This window comes from Xiphophorus couchianus, chromosome 7 (genome assembly GCF_001444195.1).
Source record: "Xiphophorus couchianus chromosome 7, X_couchianus-1.0, whole genome shotgun sequence".
Lineage (NCBI taxonomy): Eukaryota > Metazoa > Chordata > Actinopteri > Cyprinodontiformes > Poeciliidae > Xiphophorus > Xiphophorus couchianus.
Genome location: NC_040234.1, coordinates 32,333,994 through 32,354,428, shown reverse-complemented (window position 1 = coordinate 32,354,428; position 20,435 = coordinate 32,333,994). Strand labels below are relative to the sequence as shown.

At 38.9% G+C, this 20,435-nt stretch overlaps 2 protein-coding genes across 3 annotated transcripts; one reads left to right on the top strand and one right to left on the bottom strand.

Annotated features, from left to right (window-relative positions):
- The first annotated feature begins 273 nt into the window (after positions 1 to 273).
- LOC114147517 (activin receptor type-2A-like) lies at positions 274 to 12,295 on the top strand. 2 transcript variants are annotated; one of them, XM_028021970.1, is made up of 12 exons: positions 274 to 1,482; positions 3,934 to 4,159; positions 5,503 to 5,618; positions 6,514 to 6,659; positions 7,283 to 7,306; positions 7,524 to 7,667; positions 8,665 to 8,808; positions 9,701 to 9,834; positions 9,909 to 10,023; positions 10,527 to 10,665; positions 11,133 to 11,263; positions 11,522 to 12,295. In XM_028021970.1, exons 1-12 carry the CDS (start codon positions 1,428 to 1,430, stop codon positions 11,714 to 11,716), a joined length of 1,569 nt encoding a protein of 522 aa, XP_027877771.1. In that variant the 5' UTR covers positions 274 to 1,427; the 3' UTR covers positions 11,717 to 12,295. The 2 variants fall into 2 exon arrangements, with proteins under 2 accessions (XP_027877771.1, XP_027877772.1); XM_028021971.1 differs by lacking the exon at positions 7,283 to 7,306 and having other exon boundaries at positions 283 to 1,482.
- A 1,251-nt stretch (positions 12,296 to 13,546) lies between these two features.
- LOC114147519 (interferon-induced protein 44-like) lies at positions 13,547 to 19,025 on the bottom strand. The gene is made up of 10 exons (XM_028021982.1): positions 18,711 to 19,025; positions 18,512 to 18,550; positions 18,285 to 18,305; positions 18,178 to 18,198; positions 18,072 to 18,105; positions 16,292 to 16,493; positions 16,010 to 16,168; positions 15,684 to 15,852; positions 15,411 to 15,511; positions 13,547 to 14,167 (listed from the first exon to the last, which is right to left on the bottom strand). The coding sequence occupies exons 1-10, from the start codon at positions 18,733 to 18,735 to the stop codon at positions 13,994 to 13,996; spliced, it is 945 nt and encodes a 314-aa protein (XP_027877783.1). The 5' UTR covers positions 18,736 to 19,025; the 3' UTR covers positions 13,547 to 13,993.
- Positions 19,026 to 20,435: the final 1,410 nt, after the last annotated feature.

Here is a 20,435-nt window from a genome sequence, read left to right as displayed (position 1 = left end):
TGATCCTCAGTTTCCCTAATCTTGCTTCTATTCTTTCTTGCTGTTTGTCCCTTAATTTTATGTCTAAAAAAATTGCCAGAGGAAACTTTAACCATAAATACGTATGGTTAAAGTATGATGGATAATATTCTCCATCATACATGTGCTGTATGATGGAGAATATTACTTAAAGGTCCAAGGAGCTTTAAGTAATAAACTCCTTCAATAAAAAACACATTCAATAATTTATATCGTCAGAGCTATTAATCTTTGTTAATGAGCTCAGTTATTATGAAACTGCTTTGATTAAATCTGGTTTACTGGAATCTACTGGTTAAACTGGCTGGTTGTAAAATAGAGCACCGGCCTCAAACATAAAATATTATTTCCCCTCACTTGAGCGTCACAAGACGCTTTATTTTGAAAAACCGGCTGCAGCCTTCTGTTCCTGTTAGTAATCTTGACAGGCATAAAGAGGCGCTGTGTGAACAGATTGGGCCTGCGTTCATAGTTTGTTTTTATGGTTTGATACTTTGCTAATGTCACGACATAACCGTTCATACTCCCATTGTCTGTCAGATTTTCTGAACATGAAGCTGGTCCGTGGGCCAGAAGAAGTTGGATATCGCTGGTTTAAAGAGCCTGACAGGGGGCGGGGCTTTTCCCGCTCCATCAGCTGTTTTACATCCACACGTAGCAGTTGATTGGTGGAGAAAGACCATTCCATCTTTCTATTGGCTGCTCGCAGTGTCAGTCACTATGTTGTGGAAGAAGCTTAAAAACAGATTAATATCTACACGGCAGCCATTTTTTTTGCAATGCTGGGACGGTCAGGGAGAGCAGAATCTAGCCTGAGACAACTGAAGCTCTATATCTACCCGTTCTAAGTCCGGAATCAGAACTTCGGCAGGTTCGGTCCATGTCGCGATTCAGTTTGTGCTGGATGAAGAATTGTCTCTTCTGTTGTAGATGACATTGCTAAGCTAGTAGCTAACCCCGGCTCGGGTAGATGAAGCAACCGAACACAAGTCCATCACAACCGAACTAAGGTAAACAAGGACCGAATGGTGGTTCGGTTCTCATGGAAAACAGCTTCAGGTCTGGAGCGAAGCTTTCCAGCCAGAACCGAACCCGCTCCTGAAGAAATCAATCTCTGCCAGTCCGCCTCCTCTGGGACTCTGTTGTGATCCAGATACCCCTGATCCGAACCGACTTCAGCTGCCCACATGATGACCGAACTCTGTGGGTCAACGTTTCGGACATTTCTCCAGTTCCACAAACGGGTTCTGACTCTTCCCGCAGAGCTTTGGTTCGGTGTTTTTCGGTAAACGGGACGGACCTTAATCAGCTGTCTGGATCGAAACGTGGTTCCGTGTTCTGTTCATCAGAGCCAGTTTAAAAGTCACAGCGTCACAAACACAACTCGAGCTTTACGATTTGGACTCAGGATGGGACAAGAAGCCAGACTGGTTCTGAGTATTCTACTCATCTCCTGCTGCTCAGGTGAGATGCACACCTAGCTAAAGGTTCGAATGATCAAAGTTAGTTCTGGTTCCGTTGGTACCAGCTTCACCCAGATTAGTTCTGTTTAATCAACCAGAGGTGTTTGGTTCTGGTGTTTTTGCTCCTTTTGGCTCCACATCATTGGTTCTTATCCACTCCTTTGCTAACTCCATCCTTAGTTGTGTTTCTGTTCCCGCACACCTGGTTCCGATCTAATCTCTGATAGTTTCCCGATCATTTGAACCGGAAGTGTTGGAGCTGAGAAGCGAGCTGCTTTCTGTGAGACCCGAGTTCTGGGTTCTAGGTAAAAAGTCCGAATTTCAACAATGTACCGCTTACAAACATCAATATAAGCTTCACTTTAAGTAAACACCACTTTTAATTTGTTCAGTTTATAGTTCCAGGCGCTACGTGTACAATTAATTTTAGATGCAACTTACATGCATATCTTGTAAAATAAACCTTCCCACCACATCTAAATCGATGTCAGTAGTGGCCATATTGAAAAGCGCAGTGGGCTTTAATATGCGACACTCCAGCTGTGGCTGAACTGGGAAATTTCGAGTTCCCAGTTGTAAAAAATCAATTGGGAAAATCAGTGGGAAAGTGGAGCAACTCCAGGCTGACTTCCTGTTTCAATATGGCCGCTCCTCGCATCAACAGTAGTAATCTGTGGTGGAAACAATCTTATTTTACAAGACACATAAGCAAACACAAGTGAGTGTTTGCTTATGGAAAGTTAGACTTAAAATAATGTTTGTAACGTCAAACTCTGTTTAAGGGTGACGCCATGTTGAAATTCCAGCTTCTTAATTAGAACACTGTGATCTCTGGTCTGACGCCAAATCCAGGTTTGTGTTCCCACTTCCCAGGTAACTGGAACAACATAAAACCAGTTGTCCTGGAGAACTACAGGTACTCACCTTCATCTTACAGTCTGACTCCAGAAACGGCAGAAATGAACGTTATTCATTCTTTTCAGAAGGAGTGGAAGGGAAAATGATCCTGAACTGAAATTCCAGCTCTTTTGAATTTTCACAAAGTCTAAAGACCTTAATTCAGGACATTCTTCTTCCTTCCTCAAGTTCTCGTTGTTCTGAAGAACAGTTCGACATTAATCAAACTCCTGTTCCCTTCCCTTTGTCTTTTTGTCATTAGTTTTATTGCTTTCACTTTTTCACCTTGATGCTCTCACGTCTTCCTTAGTCCATCTAGAAATAATCACTTGTTTTCCTTAAATCCATCCACTGGGAGCCACCATGTGTCTGCTCGGTCCCGGTCGGATGAGGCTTTTGGTACCAAACACTGGGCCAAATCCTACTTCACTAGTGTGTCCTGTTCTCCCTCGCTGTTGGCTCCTAAATCAGGAAGTTAAAATATTCCACAGAGAAATGGGGCACTCCTTCAACAAGCACGATCAGCGCTCGCTAATTTCAAATACATAAACACACGTCGCCTGACTTGCTCTTATACTGTTATGTAAGCAGTTATCAGTCCTGCAGCGCACTTTATTTTTATGGTGAAGAACAAAAATGTAATAATTCCCAGAGGATCCCAGTGAAACACAAATCAATTTAATGTAGGTTTATATTAGATAATATACGGACAACATGCAAACTTTTATATAGCACAGATTGTCTATATTAGAGAAATGCTACACATTTTAATAGTTGGTGTAGCAAAACATTGAAAATTAAGAAATATTTGACTCTTTTGTAATTAACAATAATGTAGTAATATTTAATATATCAGAAGTAGACATTACAGTGGTTATTGTGCCATTAAATCGCAATATCATAATACACATTATGCATATTGTGAAGTGCTGCTGGGACTTCATTAAGTGTTGGGTAATTATCTAAGCCTCATGCATACAGGCTGTCTGCGTCTTTTATGTTTATTGGATTTTAGAAAAAGGACATACGCTGGCAATGTCAAAAAAAACAGTTTGAACTCAACTGTAGAAATTTGAGTTTGGAGTTTTTGCATAAAGATGTGTAGGAATGCTGTCAAATACAATGTTCTGATTGATTTTCTTTTGTTCCCCCCGTGATTTGTAAGATCTGGGTTAAAAGTTTTGGTTGGGCAATGAAAATTCAAACCTACCCGTTTGGGTTTTCCACTAACTGCTCCTCCATCCTGATTAAATGAAGTTTTTCTTGAAAACAGGGATTATAATGGCCAACTAAAACCTAGTTAATAACTTATGAAGATTACTTCTTACTGTACACAGGTGTAAAAGCATTCAAGTCCCAGTCCAGAGCTGAAAAACACCAAATTAAACTGAAAAAGTTTAACATTTAATAACTTAAGTTTTTTATTTAATTTGTGTAGAACTTTTTAATCATAGTGAACTTAAAACCAGTCCTGTGAAACCGTTGATGAGCTCTTCCACACTATGAACGCCTGCAGCAGAACTTCTGCATATTGAAAGTCTTTTTGTCGCGTCAGGGTCGATCCTGGGCCGCTCGGAGAGCCACCAGTGCGTTCAGTACACCCACAACCCGTCGTCGTCCGTCCCGATGGACGCAGAGGGTCGGGCTGACGGCAGGACGGTGGTAACCTGCTCCGGGGAGGAGGACAAGCGGCAGCACTGCTTCTCCACCTGGAAGAACGCCTCCGGAGAGGTGAAGCTGATCCAGCAGGGCTGCTGGCTGGACCACCCCAGCTGCTACAGGTGAGGAGCTCAGTGGAAAAACTGTTTGTGCTCCTACGATTAGTTATTAAATAAATGAACATCCGAACACAGGCAGGGATTCTTTAATGTGACAGGAATCTGAATAATGTTGGGTTTCTCTGTATGTTTACTGTGGAATCTGCCTGTCTAACATTATTTGTGTGATTTAATAAGTTAACCGTAACATGGTGGTTGGTGAGCTTCCTTCACAGCCTGTTGAACCAGTTTATTAGCATCTGTAGAGTCAGTGAGTTCACATCTTTCTGCCTGTTGAATATGATGAAACCTGTGTACTACTTTAGTTTTTATGAGGACAAACATCAGTGTTTCCATAGAATTATTGTGCAACATCTCCCATCCCTTCAGGGTGAATTTTAGTTCACTCTGTCTTTATATTGATTAAGATCACAACAGAAGTCATTCGAGGTTCATCCGTTTATTAAACAAACAAAACCGTTTTGTGTCTTATTTACACAACGGCCTTGATGCTCCAGACACGAGCAGAGAACAGAGCTGGTGTTGCTGGATTCATGATCAAAATATTAAAATGTTCAGTTTGAAAACCAACCAGTTTTCAATCTCCCAAAACTTACAGGTTAAAATTTCTTTTATTAAAATATAAGAAACGGATTCCCTGACTGCTTCCATATATGGCAAATAATTTCAGTGTTTAATATCCTTGTGAAAATGAAAATTTCAGATATGAAACACGACTTCCATCCTTTTTTCCACTGTCAACAGATAATTCTTCCTAAAACAAATCTTGAGTAAAGCTGTGTTATTTGTTAAATCACATTCATCATATCAGCATCAATGTTTGTATAAAACTGCTTGCATACAATATTTGGCAGATTATTATATTTAAAGCACCATGCATGCTATTCCTGCATGTCTGTGGTATTTCTGGGCTGCTACTGACTTTGATTCCCTCAGTTGATGTATTTTTTTAGTGACCGAGATGCTGAAGCATTGAGTGGTGTGGACATTGCAATATTTATCAGTAGTAAATTAATTGTATTACGTCCTGATTTACTTTTTATTTTGTAACTCTTGATATGTTGAAAGTCTGTGAAGCTGTTGATGTCTTTAATTACATTTATTATTATTCATTCTTTATTAGTTACATTTATTAATATCTGAAAAAGTGCATTTTTTGATGGTGTGAAGCCACTGTGATAATAACACCTGATAACTGCTTCTTCAGGAGAAATCATAATAAAAAAAGTCTCACTAGAGTCAACAGTAGAGTTCAGTTAGAGATGTTTTCACTCTGGTTGGTCAGCTGATCACTGCGTTCACATGGTGATGATGACGATGTGTCGCTGTTCTTCCTCCTCCACCAGGAGTGAGTGTGTGGAGATGGGAGAAGCCCCTGAGGTCTTCTTCTGTTGCTGTGATGTCAGTTTGTGTAACATAAAGTTCTCTCACCAACCCAACGTCAGCGAGCCTTCAGCAACACGTAAGAGACACCTGTTCACCGGCCATGCCCTCACCTCCTGTTCATCAGACCTATAACTTTTCTGATTGTGTCACTTCTTTGTAATCACTCAAAGTAGAAACTGCAGATGTAGAAACTCTGTATAGATCAGGCCTGTATTCTGTTTCCACTTGTTTTGAAACTGTAGGGTAGATCGTTCTGTTTACTAAGACTCATATTTTATTAAAAAATTGTGTAGATTGGTGTCTAAATCAATGTTTATCTCTTGTTGACGTCAATATTTTTCCTACTTTTAGAAATAAACTAATGACATCATCATTACACCGATGATGTCAAGTCAGCCAGCTGACATAATTATTAGGTTATGACATCATCCGGATATTATAATTCTCCTGTGATGTCGTAATTATTGTGTAACGTCCAAATCCAGATGACTTCATCACTGTTACCCTGATGACTTCATGCTAACCTGATAACATCCAAGTCTGTCGTAATAAGACATTAATCAGTTAAAAATAAGCTTGATAATTGTCATTCTGATTATTGTTTGAAGAAACCGTTGTTTGTGTTGTGTTTTATTTTGGATATTTAAAATATGTTGCAGTGTTCTTTACAAAATTAAAAGTTTTTTAGAGAAGGTGAACTTGCATTATTATGAGTAATAATAATGCAATGAAGTTGCATTAAATAATGTAGTTGCGATATTGAAGTTATTTATCGCAATAACTTCTGGGACAATTTCTTGTCCAGCAGAATTTATCACGGCAGGCCTGATGGCATCATCAGTTCTTCCTGCTTAACAACTTTATCACACATGGTTATTTTCACCTGGTTATATCATGTCCGATATTTTTGTCTCTTGTGTTTATTTCCTTCTACTTATAGTACCTGTCGTCCTCTTTTTACTTTTCCATAGCAACCAGTGCCCCGCCCAAGCAGCCAGTAGAGCCTCTGATTTTCTCCATGGTGCCCAGCCTGGCCGTCAGCGGCGTGGTGCTGCTCTCCTTCTGGATGTACCGACGCCACAGACGGCCGTACCCTCCGGTCCTGCTGCCCACACAGGCAAGTCCACTTGGTTCTGGTCCCATGAGCGGAACGGTTCAGCTGCAGTTTGATCTCTTAATCATGTTATTTTATTAAAAAAATATATATACAAAAAGCAGTTGACAGGTTCTGTCTTTTCTGTTGCTCCAAACTGATCTTAGTGGGACAGACTGAGTCTCAACAGTTCAGCTCAAACCTTCTGTGATTGTGTTGCCATGGGAACCCTGGGAAATCAGTGCCGTCTGACAAAGTTATCTGAACATTGTGTGATGGGCTGAGTCCAAACAGGGTTTGGACTCAGCAATATTTCTCCACTCCAGAAATATTGCAGGGTTCTCCACTCCATATAAGCGCCAGATCCTGACTTTTAGTTTCTATGAGTCCGCTCTGCTGAGACGGTAACAGACGCATGCAGCTCACCAGAAACGCTCATCTTTTTCTAACCCTTCTGGATCAGGACTCCGATCGTTTATTCATGTCAAACAATGACAGACATTTGAGGTGGTGTCAGCTGGACATTTCTGTACCCTGTGAATAAACTTGTGACCAAGGCTGTCAGCAGCTCAGTGCTGTCGGTGGCGACTGATGGCAGATCTCAGATCAGCTCTGACTGTGACCTCCTGTTTGTGTTTGTGCCTCAGAACGTCTTCCACATTCTGATGGAGGTAAGAGCTTCTCTCATTCCTCCCTTCCTCCCTCTATGTGTACAAACACTGATCACTGTGATGCTGCCTGTGCTTGTCTCACACTGATGATGTCCACTGAGGAAGAGGAGGAGGAGGATGATGGTGCATGGAGATCTGTTTGGTTATTCTGAGGAGAACGACTCAGATCTGAAGGATCCCATCTCACCCAGAACCTCCTGTTTCTGTTTTCCTGTAGGACCCCAGTCTGATGCCTCCGTCCCCCGTCTTGGGTCACAGGCCTGTGCAGCTGCTGGAGGTCAAAGCTAGGGGGCGCTTTGGCTGTGTGTGGAAGGCTCAGCTGCTCAGTGAACAAGTAGCTGTCAAGGTCTTCCCCATCCAGGTGAGTCTGCTCCATCAGTTCAGGATTAAGTGATTAAATTTAAAGATTTAAATGAACAAACGTCCAGGAAACTGCAAAACAGCTGAAACACTGAGTTTGTGTAAATCAAAAACATGTACAGAGTTGCTTTTAGAACCATAATCATTAGAACATTGACTAACATATTTGGTGCGTATGGATGATGGCATTCAACAAAATGTAATGTTTACTAGTTTCACAAGTGGTAACTGTATGATGTTTTTATAAACTGCCTTGTTGATGAAAATGACATTAAAAAACATTACATTTGAATCTCAGTGGCAATAAATTTTATTAGTTTTCCCAAAAAAGATGCATACATGCAATCTGGGGGCCATAAATCGACTATAACTAAAGAAAACAGTTACGTTTCTCCAGTTGTTTTTCCGCTGGTATGCCAACACCATTCATTCTCATCCAATAAAATCTGTTATTGGATGTCCAGATTCAGAAATAGCCAAATGTTTCACGTGTGGAAAAGATAAATCTAGCTACATTTTAATAAGAATAAGAGAGAGAGAGCGCAAAGAGGCTTGAAAGATGATCTGCCAAAGGATGCTGATGAGTTGGCTGATCATGCTGAAAATGAATCCAGCACAATGATAGAGGGACAAAAGCAATTGTCTGAAAAATGTTGAGTTAGAACTGCAAAGAAAAGTTTTCAAACTAAGCCACATAACGTAATCTGTTATTGAAACAACACAAATATGTGTAATAGTTTACGATTTTACTGTCAATGGCTTAAAATAGTATTTTTAAAAACACTTGTTCACTTTATGCATTCACTCAGTGGCATTATGAGTGAGAAAGATAACATAAAAATGGCAATAAATTTAATATACTGCCTTCTGCAGAATCCATGCAGTTCCAAGAGATTGACCAATATTTCCCAAACACATTTTACTTTAATAAACGTTTCCAGTGTTGCCTGAATCAGAGTCGCTTTATTCGATGTTGAGTTTTCCGTCTCTGTGTTCAGGAACGTCAGTCGTGGCAGACGGAGTACGAGATCTACAGCCTGAGTGGGATGAGGCACGAAAACCTGCTGCTGTTCATCGGAGCAGAGAAGAGAGGCTGCAACGCCGATCTGGAGCTGTGGCTCATTACTGCCTACCATGACAAGGTGAAGCGGTGACCCCTGCTGGGCTTTTACGGTACTGCAATATGTTGACAGAGGATGGACCTCTGCTGGTGATGCCGGCTATTTCAGGAAATAAAATATGGACCACTGCTAGATAATAAGGCTAAATACACAAAACAGTGACCTCTGCTGGATACAGAAGAAACTGCAATAAACATAAAAAAAATGTAGCTGCAAGTAATGTGGAGAATCTCAACCAGAGACGCATAATTCCTACAAAAATATGTAATCTCCTGCAGAAGATGTTAGTGTTAGCTTTTTTTAAGTTGCAACACTGTATAAATTGAATTTTGTTTTACTTGTGTGTAGCAGTTACAACAAAATTGATTTGAAATTTTTATAACAAGAGTTTTGCAAATAAGAGTTTGATATATTTTATAATAAAGTTTATTTAGCTATACAGCAATTACTTAGTGATATCAATAAATAGTAATTCAAAAGGCAAAGTAACAGTGAAAAAAAATTAACAGCTGTATATTTAATGTTTGTGTGTTTTTACATTAGTATTTGGCATCTTTCAGAAAGATGCTAAACAAGAGTCTAACTATTAATTGTTTAGACTCTTGTGCAAAATAAACCCTAACCCTGAATAAGACACAAACAGAATATTGTATTTTTATTTTATTTTACGCAAAACACTACCATGCACGTTTTCAACAAACTTCTTGTGACCTCTGCTGACCTCTGCTGGACAGTCAAGGAGGTGCAGCGTAAACATTGATTTGCTCCTGCAGAACTTTTAAACCTGAAAATGACACATTTATTGTATTTTTCCTGCTACAAAAGTGTAAAAACTGCATTTATTTTAGTGATCAAACTAATATTCCCACACAGCCGTGTTATAGTATTCTAACTGTCCGTCCTGTGACCTCAGGGCTCGGTGTGTGACTACCTGAAAGCCAACGTCCTGTCCTGGTCTGAGCTCTGTCTCATCGCTCAGACGATGTCCCGAGGTCTGGCCTACCTGCATAAGGACGTACCTGGACACAAACCTTCCATTGCTCACAGGTAGGATGTCACATCCAAGTACAGAGGTTAAACCACCGGCACACAGAAGGTTTTCAGTCGTCTTGTTCTTTCAGGGACTTTAAAACGAAGAACATCCTCCTGAAGTCTGACCTGACGGCCTGCATCGCTGACTTTGGCCTCGCTCTCAGATTCGAGGCTGGGAAATTTTCGGCTGCGAACCACAGACACGTGAGTCCTCCAGAGAAAAGTTCTGCTCTGTAATCTCCTCTAAAGGGCTGTTGCTAGGTAACCTGCAGCTGATCTCACTACTCTGGTGGCTGACGGGTAAAACATTTAGTTATTCAGAAGTGGGACTGAAATGGTTAATTGATTATTGAAATAATTGTCAACTAATTTACTAATCGATTAATTAACTAGACTACACAGACTCAAAAAGAGTCAAACTGCTGAAAGAACAACATAGTTAGAGTTGTAATAGTCAAAACTGTACAAAATGTAAATGCGTTTTGTTCCACCAAATTTAAATTTTCTGTGTATTTCTAATATTGTAAAAAATAAACTTAAAAAGAAAAATCAGGATGTGCCATTACTCGAATAATCGATGAACAACCAAATTAGGTGTCAGTGTCAATGATTCTTGAGTTTTAGCTCTACTTTAAAGCTCTTTTGGATCAGTTTAAAAAAAACAACCTCTTCTGTGTAATCTTTGATGTTTCTATGTTCCTGTTCAGGTGGGGACCCGGCGCTACATGGCCCCTGAGGTCCTGGAAGGGGCCATTAACTTCCAGAGGGACGTCTTCCTGAGGATAGACATGTACGCTGTGGGCCTGGTGCTGTGGGAGCTCGCCTCACGCTGCAAAGCTGCTGACGGTAAGAAACATGACCTGACTTGTTGGGCTGGATCATTAAAATACTGGAAGAGTTTAACAACTGTGTGATAAACTGTGTGGTTCACACGTTTATCAGAACCAAACAGATTTGGAGCTGAGCTCTCTAAAAAACACAGCAAGATTCAGTCTGGACAAGTTCAGCCCGTTAAGTAGGCAGAGTGGCTGCGCAGCCTTAAGAAGTCTTAAATTCATATAAATAAAATTAATGCCTTAAAATGTCTTGAATTCGTTTTAAAAAGTTAGTTGGCCTGTAATACGTTAATTACAGGTCTTGGATTTTCTCCTGACAGGATTATTGAATCTTGTTTTTTCTGAGGGTTTTTTTTTTTCTCACCAGACTTTTCGGTCATGCAGAAGTTTGAGTCTCACTCAAACGTCTTCGTTGTGTTCTGTGACTTGAGGCTACCGCTAACACCCTGCTCATATCCGCTTCTGCTCAATGTCCAGGTCCGGTGGATGAGTACATGCTGCCGTTTGAGGAGGAGGTGGGCCAGCACCCGTCTTTGGAGGACATGCAGGAGGTGGTGGTCTTCAAGAAGCTGAGGCCGACCTTGAGGGAGTGTTGGCAGAAACATGCAGTGAGTCATACTACGCTACCCAGCATGCACCACTGTCTTAACAACCAAAACTGATGGAATAACAGCCATGTTAGAAATTGCAAATGTGTTTTACTGCGTTGTTTCTCACTTGTGTTGTGGACATGTTTGTTACTGATTGGTCTCTGACCGGTGTTGTGGACGTGTTTGTTACTGATTGGTCCCTGACCAGTGTCGTGGACGTGTTTGTTACTGATTGGTCCCTGACCGGTGTCGTGGACGTGTTCGTCTCCCCTGCAGGGTCTGGCTCTGCTCTGCGAGACCATCGAGGAGCTCTGGGACCACGAGGCCGAGGCTCGGCTGTCGGCCGGCTGCGTGGAGGAACGCGTGACGCAGATGCAGCGGCAGGCGAACGCCACCGCTCCTGAGGACCTCGTCACGGTCGTTACCATGGTAACCAACATGGACTATTCTCCAAAAGAATCCGGGCTCTGATGGGGAACATTGACTTCTACCTGCAGGTGGAAGGTAATCTGAAACCCGTGACGTAACGTTGGCACTACAAAATAAAAGACTTGAGGATCATGATGATGATGGACAGCGAAGGATTTCAGGGTGAAACTAAGACCTGGTTCTGGCTCCTGATGGACAGTCGGACTTGAGGGTTTTGGACGGTGGAATCAGAGGACGATGGTTCAGTTTCCAGGTGAATTGTTGACCTCGTTTTTAATCTTCTGGAAAGCAGAGAATCGCTGCTGAAGACTTTCTGTGAACACTTCCTTCCCACAGACGAGTTGTCTAATCTACAGGAACCTGAGGAACCTTTTACGTTCCTGTTGAACATCTGCTGCTCAACTGAAGAACTGACCTGTTTAGTGTTTCATGACCAGCATCTCAGGACAACTTCAGATGTTTTAAGAACTAAATTATTTATTGATGATCTGAAAAAATAATCAATGTCTGGTCCGCAGAACGCAGCTGACTTTATTTTATAGTTTAATACAATCCACAAAGTCTGTGACAAAGCAATCCAGATGTTTCCAGTGTTTGTAAAATAAATAACAGTTTTCAAGATTTGAGCATCTTCATTTTTCTCTGCTGTGGTAACAGCTAGCAGCGTCCCGATGCTGTTTTTTCAGAACAGAGAATGAAAACTTCAGCTTAGCTACTTGCTGATACTAAGTAGTTATTAAGTTGATACTTTATATCACAGAACTGTTGAAAAGTTTAGAGCAAAGTGGCTTCTTTTCTTACAGTTCTGACTGTATTAACAAATCCAAATTATAGCATGACATACACTGTGTCGTATTAACAAAAGACAATTTTTTCTGAGCATTCAGTTACCAAATTTAAATTAAGATCTAAACTGTAACGCATACAATAGTAAAACATCTGTATAATAGCATAATGTTATGCTGTTTATTCTGTTTTTCACTGGGACTTGGTCTTTAACGCATTAATTTTGGTTACTTGATTACATAGATTTTAATATGTTAAAATTGTCAATGCAATTGATCAAGTTTTTGTTGTTTTTACATAATGATTTTTGTTTAAATTTAGACAGAGCAGCTGTCTGTTTCCAACATGCGGAAACTGCAAAGAGCTTTATTACTTTATCCTGGCTCATTAACAGTAGCTGCTCATTCTGTAAGTTCAGCTGGGTTTTTTTATTACTTGAAAATGTTGCACTTCTCATCCAAATGACTTCTTTAGTGTTATGGATCGTATATAACAGTCTTTAAAGCTGTAGTTGGGACAGTCACAGGTACTGAAGTTCTTTGAGTCCCTCACACAGCTCTAGTTTTTCTGTAAGGCAACACGCCTAACTTCCTCTTTATCTGAAATGTTCACCTCTAACGTCCTTAAACAAACGAGCAACAAAACTGAGATCCTCCTTGTAGGAACCAAATCTGTATCACCCAAAGCTGACAGTTTCTTCCTTTCATTAGATGGTTCTACTCTCCAACTCTCCTCATGTCAAAGAGTCCATGTCATCCTAGACAGCACTCTGTCCCTCACCTCTCCTTTCAGTTTTACAATATGACCCATTCTGTTTATTCCACCTACGCCATATTAATCATCTTTGTCCCTCCCATCCCTAATACATATCTCCTCTTGTCCATAACCTTGTCACCTCCTGCATCGGGTATAACTGTCTTCTCAACCTCAAAAATCCCTCCATAAGCTTCAAGTTGTACAAAATTCGTGATATCACATTAAAGAGTGATATGCAGTTCCTGCTAGTGAATAAATGGTTCACTTGTTTTCACCGAAGTTGCATCCAACTCAACAAATAAACCAAAATTATTAAATTGACTAGATAAATAAGATTTGTGGAATTTATTCAAACTTCTGATCGAACATTGCGTTTTCGTCTTAAATCAAAAATCATCCTAGTTGTTCCTTTTACATCAAAATCACACCCAATAGTTTAAATATGCTTAACACTGTATCATATTGCATGGCAACTGCCATTGTAATGTAAGATTGATGAGAAAAGGCAAAGCAGGTTTATTTGTATAACCTATATATATAAAAAACAGATGAAGCACATCAGGAAAATATCACATTCATATGAAAAACAATTATATAGCAGAACCTTTTACATAAAAAAACAAGCACCAGAAACATACAACAGATTTAGTTCTGATTTAAGATAAATGTTCAAAAGATTCAAATTTGTCCTACATTGCGTTTTAATGACATTAAATTGCATCATTGCAACACCATCAACATTCTCTCTCCTAACGCTGCTGCACCTCACTGTTTTCTCTACATATCAGTTTTAGTCTTCTCAATGAAGTCGTCTCCAAAGTCGACCATTTTCCTCAGAGCGCTCAGGATCAGAGTATCAATGTCATCGTTCATGTCGATTTCTTCACTGTAGTTCTTCACAGGAAAGATGCAGTTCATTGGGATTCCCACTGCTGAGCTGAAGTCTTTCATCTGAACAGTAAAAACCAGTCAGTTACAGTCTGAAACATTTTTTTGTGTTTTATTGTTGAACCAGGGATGTGCTGTGAGGTCATGAGCCTCATAGCACATTTAAATCTGAGTCAAATTTTTGAATCTAAAAGCCTGCATCTCAATTTTGACCTGAACTGCACACATTATTTTAAAATCTTAAACTCAATAGCATATTGTTAAACAATAATACAGGAAGAAAAAATAAGAAATATAGGAGATAAAATTTCATTCTTTTCATTAAATGTTGTCTACTGTTGATCTCTCTTTCCTTAATAATAAATAAAATTATAACAATAAAGACAAAATTACGAGAATAAAGTTGAGATAATGACTATAAAGTTGTAATACTATGACTTTATTCATTATTTTGCCTTATTTTCATACGACATTATTCTCATAACATTATTACTATTGTCTTAATAACATGACTTTATTCTTGTACGGCTTTATTCTCGTCATTTAATTTACTTAATTTTTTTCTTAGTGTGGCCTTAATACTCAGCATGCTTAGCAAATGTGTAATTTAAAAAAGCGAATTAGCGATAAAAAGAGACAACAATGTGCATGTGTCGACTGTTTGCTTCATTCAGTGTGACACAGCGCCACCAGCGGTGAGATACAGTATTGCACTGCCTCACCTCAGACTTCTTCAATATACAGTACAGACCAAAAGTTTGGACACACCTTTTAATTCAATGACTTTCCTTTATTTTCATGACTATTGACATTGTAGATTCACACTGAAGGCATCAAAACTATGAATAACACATGTGGAAATATGCACTAAACAAAAAAGTGTAAAACAACTGAATATAGCCCTTATATTCTAGTTTCTTCAAAGTAGCAACCTTTTGCTGTGATTACTGCTTTGCACACACTCTGCATTTTCTTGATGAGCTTCAAGAGGTAGTCACCTGAAATGGTTTTCACTTCATAGCTGTGCTCTGTCAGGTTAATAAGTGGGATTTCTTGCCTTATAAATAGTCATGAAAATAAAGAAAACCCATTGAATTAGAGGATATGTCCAAACTTTTGGTCTGTACTGTAGGTGATGCATAAATTCACAGATTTTCGTCCATAAATGTTGAAAGAACAGAAAACAAATTCATCAGTCAAGTGGACTTCCCAATTATTTCCCAATTTGACCATTTTTCTAGTCAAAATGAGACATTGCTTCACCTGTGTGCAGGTCGCAGCGCTGAATAAAATGACTGAAACTCACCTTTTTTCTCAGGTACTTGCTCTTGTAGACATTCTTTAAGTCTTTGTCAGTTTCACAGCAGGCTTCATCTATACGTGTCATCATGGCCATTTGAGGAATTCCTGCAGAAATAAAATACACCCAAGTAAATAATATTTGTATTTTTATCAGTAATTGTCAATGAATGCAGATAAAGTTTCCATCAGATTGGAACCAGAGACCCCGAACTGGACCTTGTTATGGATTTTCTCTGTTAACATGAAGTCTGTATAAGATCATTATCCATAAACTCACCCAGATCACTGGCTGTTTCCCTGACTCTCTTCATCTTCTCCAGAACTGATGAATTCATCTGAGAAGTGTTGGCAGACATCACACAGACCAGGACATGAACTCTGTCATCAGCAGAGGGGGTTGGGTTGTAGCCTGGGTCATCCTCAGATATTGGAGCAACTTGGTTGAACTGGAAGAGAGTAAAAGATACATCATGAAAAGTATTTCAAATAGACACACCTCTGGTCTTTAAATCAGGGCTACATTCATTCATTCATTCATACATTCGTTCATTCATTCATTCATTCATACAGAGTTTTTATAACTTGTTCATGAAGTTGCTGCACCTCATAACCTTCCTTCAGATGACCTTCCAAAGCCAATTTGATGTCGTCAGCATGAACTCCCCTGTTGGTTCCATCTTCCAGTCCCATGAAGTCGTTGAAGACCAGAGGGTAAAATGTCTTTGCACTTCCTCGTCCTTTATTGAATTTATGAGTTTCATACTAAAGCACAAAAAAAATTGTTTTGATCCAGAGAAAACTCTTGTTGTTGAAACAGTTATTTTCTGACTGGTCCATTAAAGTTTATATTCTGAAATATAAACAGAAGCGTCTTAATTTTCAAACCTTTTTGGTGAAGCTTTTATCAGACGTGGTCGCGCTGGCCAAGGCAGGAATTGTCATCCGACCTCTGAGGACGTTACTGACAGAGTTGATGAAACTGGACTTCCCAGCTCCGACGGGTCCGTAAAGGAGGACCCGGAGGAACCTGATGTCATCTTGTTCTGGTTTGTATTCCTGCACATATTCAAGGTTCTTCTGTTTTTCTCTGAGAACGTAAAGTAAATCGGTTAGTTCCATCCCAAAATGAACAAAATGCATAAAATAATCCAACAGGATGCCAACCCAGTTAGATTCAGAGACCAGCAGAAGAACTCAATAAAAGAAACCATCTCAATTTAAAGACTTTTATTTACACAAATCCTAAAAAATAATTAACCAGGAAATAAAAACCTGTATTTGCCAGCCTGGGGTATTTAAAAACCACTTATTAAATCATTTCAGACTAATCTTTTGGACTAATCCCACTTCACTCTCCATTTGATCCTTGTTATGAATCGTGAAAGTTTGTATTAATTGTACAAATCAAAGGTCATTTTTTGTAATCCTATTCAAATAGAAGAATTGCATAAAGCTCTTTTAATTGGATTGTCAGAGAGATTTAATGTTTATTGTATGTCACTACTGGCAGCCTTATCACATTTCTTCCTAGTTATTTTATTAACCATTTTAAAGTGACAATATCATGTAATATCAAAGTTTTTCAGCTTCACACCAGGTTATAATTTAACTTAATCATCAAAAACATACCTGGAGTGTTGCCTTGATTTTTTTCATGTATGTTTGAGAAATCCTTTAATTTCCCATGGCAACCATTCAGCTGTGCAAAACACCTGGGTGGATTGAGTGCCAGGTGGAAGTAACTCCACCTCAGAGCAGCCCTCCCCAGCAGCACTCCTGCCCAGTTCCTCTAAACTAGCCAGCAACAATTAGCAAACAAGTGTGCGTCTACTGAGCTCATCATGGGAGTTACTTCTCAGTGCAGTGCTGGTAGAAATGTTGCTGAAGGGTTAATAGAGGAGCGATATTGTGATGACTTACTGAAAGAGCAGGAGTTTTTAAAGAGACAGATGCCCAATTTCAAGGTGTCAAATCAGGAGGTAAAATTTCTCTTAAGTCATATTTGTTATAACATTGTTAAAACACTTTTATAACTGAAGGTAATATGCTTACTTGATTATGCTATAAAATGGCATGTATCTGCAAAACACATAGCACTGCACCTTTAAGTTTATTCATTGCGTATTAGATTTGTGCCAACCCACTCATGAGCATTTTAATCATGAATGTCTCTCACTTCATAATCCTTTTGCTCTTCATTATCCCTGTACTCCTGCTCTTACCTAAGAGCAAAGCTGAGCTTTGACTCCACCACATTCATATCTTCTGATATCAGTGGTCAGCTCATCTGTTTTATAGTCGTCCATCTTGTAGCAAAGCTTTTTCAGCTAAAAATAATAACTACATTTATTTAAACTGTGTTCCTCCTGTATGTTGATGATTTTCCCTACAGTATTTTTTTCATTTATTTCATTTTCTGCTCAACACTTTATTGTACAGTCCATGCAGTTTCCTTCCTGTTCCAGTGACTCTCAAACCCTTTGGGTGAAGCAGCTGTGATCAGAACAAGCAGAACGTCCCACAAAAAGCCCATGTGAAGCTGTGCTTTTTCTTTTTCCACTGAGCTCTGGAGCTGCATTTTTACATTTCAGCAGAGTGACAAACAACCTAGCAGCAGTAAACAGGCTGTTATTGATCAGATGTGACAGTTTTACTGTAAACTCACCCCCAGTCTAGTTCCCTCCACGGTTCATCCAGAGCTGAACAGAAACATGAATTATTATTCTGCAAAGATACCGGAAACATTTCAGAAACGTAATGTGATCACTCACTTGGAGACTCTGCCTTTGGAGCTTCAGAAAGCAACAACAAAAATAAAACATGAATTAAACTGTTCCTGAAAGACTTTTTTCAAGTCAATATTAATGTAATCACTCACGTGGAGACGTAGCCACACGAGCTTTAGAGAAAAAACAGAAGATACATTATAACTAAACTGTAGTTGAAGGATATTCTTTGATCAAATCAGTCTTTCAAAATGCATTACAACTGACATAAATAACATTTTAACATCTTGATTTTTACTTTAAATCAGTTTCAGCATCAGGAGCAGAAGGCAGTGAATGTGGAGCATTAGATAGCATTGGATTTGACACTTTAACTTACCTGTACACTGGTAAGTTATTTTTTCTGGGGACCCAATCCCTAAAAGAGAAAAGAAATTAAAGTAAAAACTTATGATGGTCAATGCAGAGTAAATAGGTGGTTCATAAAGAATCCTGCAGATTGGTTTTGTACGATTTGCTGAATCTGAATCAATTCATACAAATATCTAGAAAAGTCATCTGAAGTAAAATATACTGACCAAATAGATGCTTAAAAAAATCCATTCTGCTGTCGTTGCTGCTCTGCTGCAAAATGAACCAACAGCAACCTTCTCCTCCCTTAAATTACATCTGCTGCTCTGATGAACCACATGACTTCTGATAAATCCCTTTTACTTTCCCTTTCTGTTTTGTCTGTTCTGCAGTGATAAGAGTTTTTACTTGTTTAAACTACTAGAATACTGTAGCTTTCCATTTTATTGATCAAACCTAACCATTTTCACTTATAGCTGACCAGAATGTTTTGTTTCCCAGATGTTTTTCTCCACAGACAACCTCAGCCCAAATACAAGACAAAGAAGTCTAATTAACTGATGAGTTTTATCAGCCTTTTTTATTTTTTATCATAAAGCACTTTCTCCTGACTTGAAGGAAGTTTGAATCATTCCTCACTGGCCAGTCATTCCCTTCAGCAGCACACACAATATGAATTATTTCACCAGGAACTCTAAGTAATTGCAAAGTGACACAGAAACAATCAATTCATTTATCTGGGGTGTGGATAACTGTATTTTTAGCTCATACTGATCCGTATGTAAATAGAAGCTCTGCAGACTGAAAGTGAAAGTATTTGCTGTTGCTTCAGATAAGCTGCAGGGTTTATTATAAGTCACATGTTCAGTGCAGGATGGTGCAGGGTGGGGACGGAAACACCCTGCACCAAAATCAGAGCTGTTTACTATGTAAACTGTTTAGAGCTGTGCAGAATTAAATGCAAACTATTTTGTTATGTACCTTTACTAAGGGTTGCACAACTTCATATTGTTTTTTAACGTCAAGGTCAACATGATAAAAGTAAAGTCAATGACGACTAATAGTGATATCATAGAAACATAAAAAAGACTTCACAGCAGCTTACAAGCTTTATTAGCTATTTTCATAGCAAATATTGACAAATGATCACTTAGGCAGAAGTCTATTATGTAGCATGAAAAGAAGAAAAAGAAAGAGTGGTGATCTTTTGTCACTGTGGACCAAAATATTACACAAAGTCAAGTCTGACTTTTATTTTTTCTAACACCAGGTTGACTAATATTATTGGTCTCTTGTGTGAGCCAGGTGTTACCTGTTTCTGTTAGGAGGGCATCAAGGAGCCTTTGTGTGACATGGAAGTGTTTTGGGGGTGAAAGTTACGGGGTTGGGAGTTAAGTTGATTTCTAAGTGAGGTATATAATCTGAATAACAAGGAACATCAACAGGTATTCTGAAAGGAACTTCCTTAGAGGCAGAAAAGTATACGATCTGATTGGCTATTACCCTATTTAACAGCTTTAATATTCATTTGGAACAGTGTTTTTTTTTTTTTTGTTTGATAAAAATAAATGTAATTGGAAAACCAGTCTACATTAGCTTAATGAAACTGTTATAATTCTTATTCACTCTGACTAATCAGGTTTCACTTTAGGATGGAAATCTTTTATTTCTAAATTAGAGGCTGCTCTATATTGTTTATCACTCCGAGTCAAATTGAAAATATCTTGTAATTCTTCAGTTTATTGCTGGTAAAGGTTCAGTTTGTTTATCTGAATAAAGACAGAGATGGCTTCTCTCAGTTAAAGCACATTCATTAAACTGTGCTACAAACTAAAAATCTGATCAAAATCAAAAAAGATTTTGAGACTTTTCTACAGTCTCAAATTCTCACAATTAACTTCACAGAAAACACAATGTAGATATTTGTTTCTTCTATAACTTAATTCTCTCAA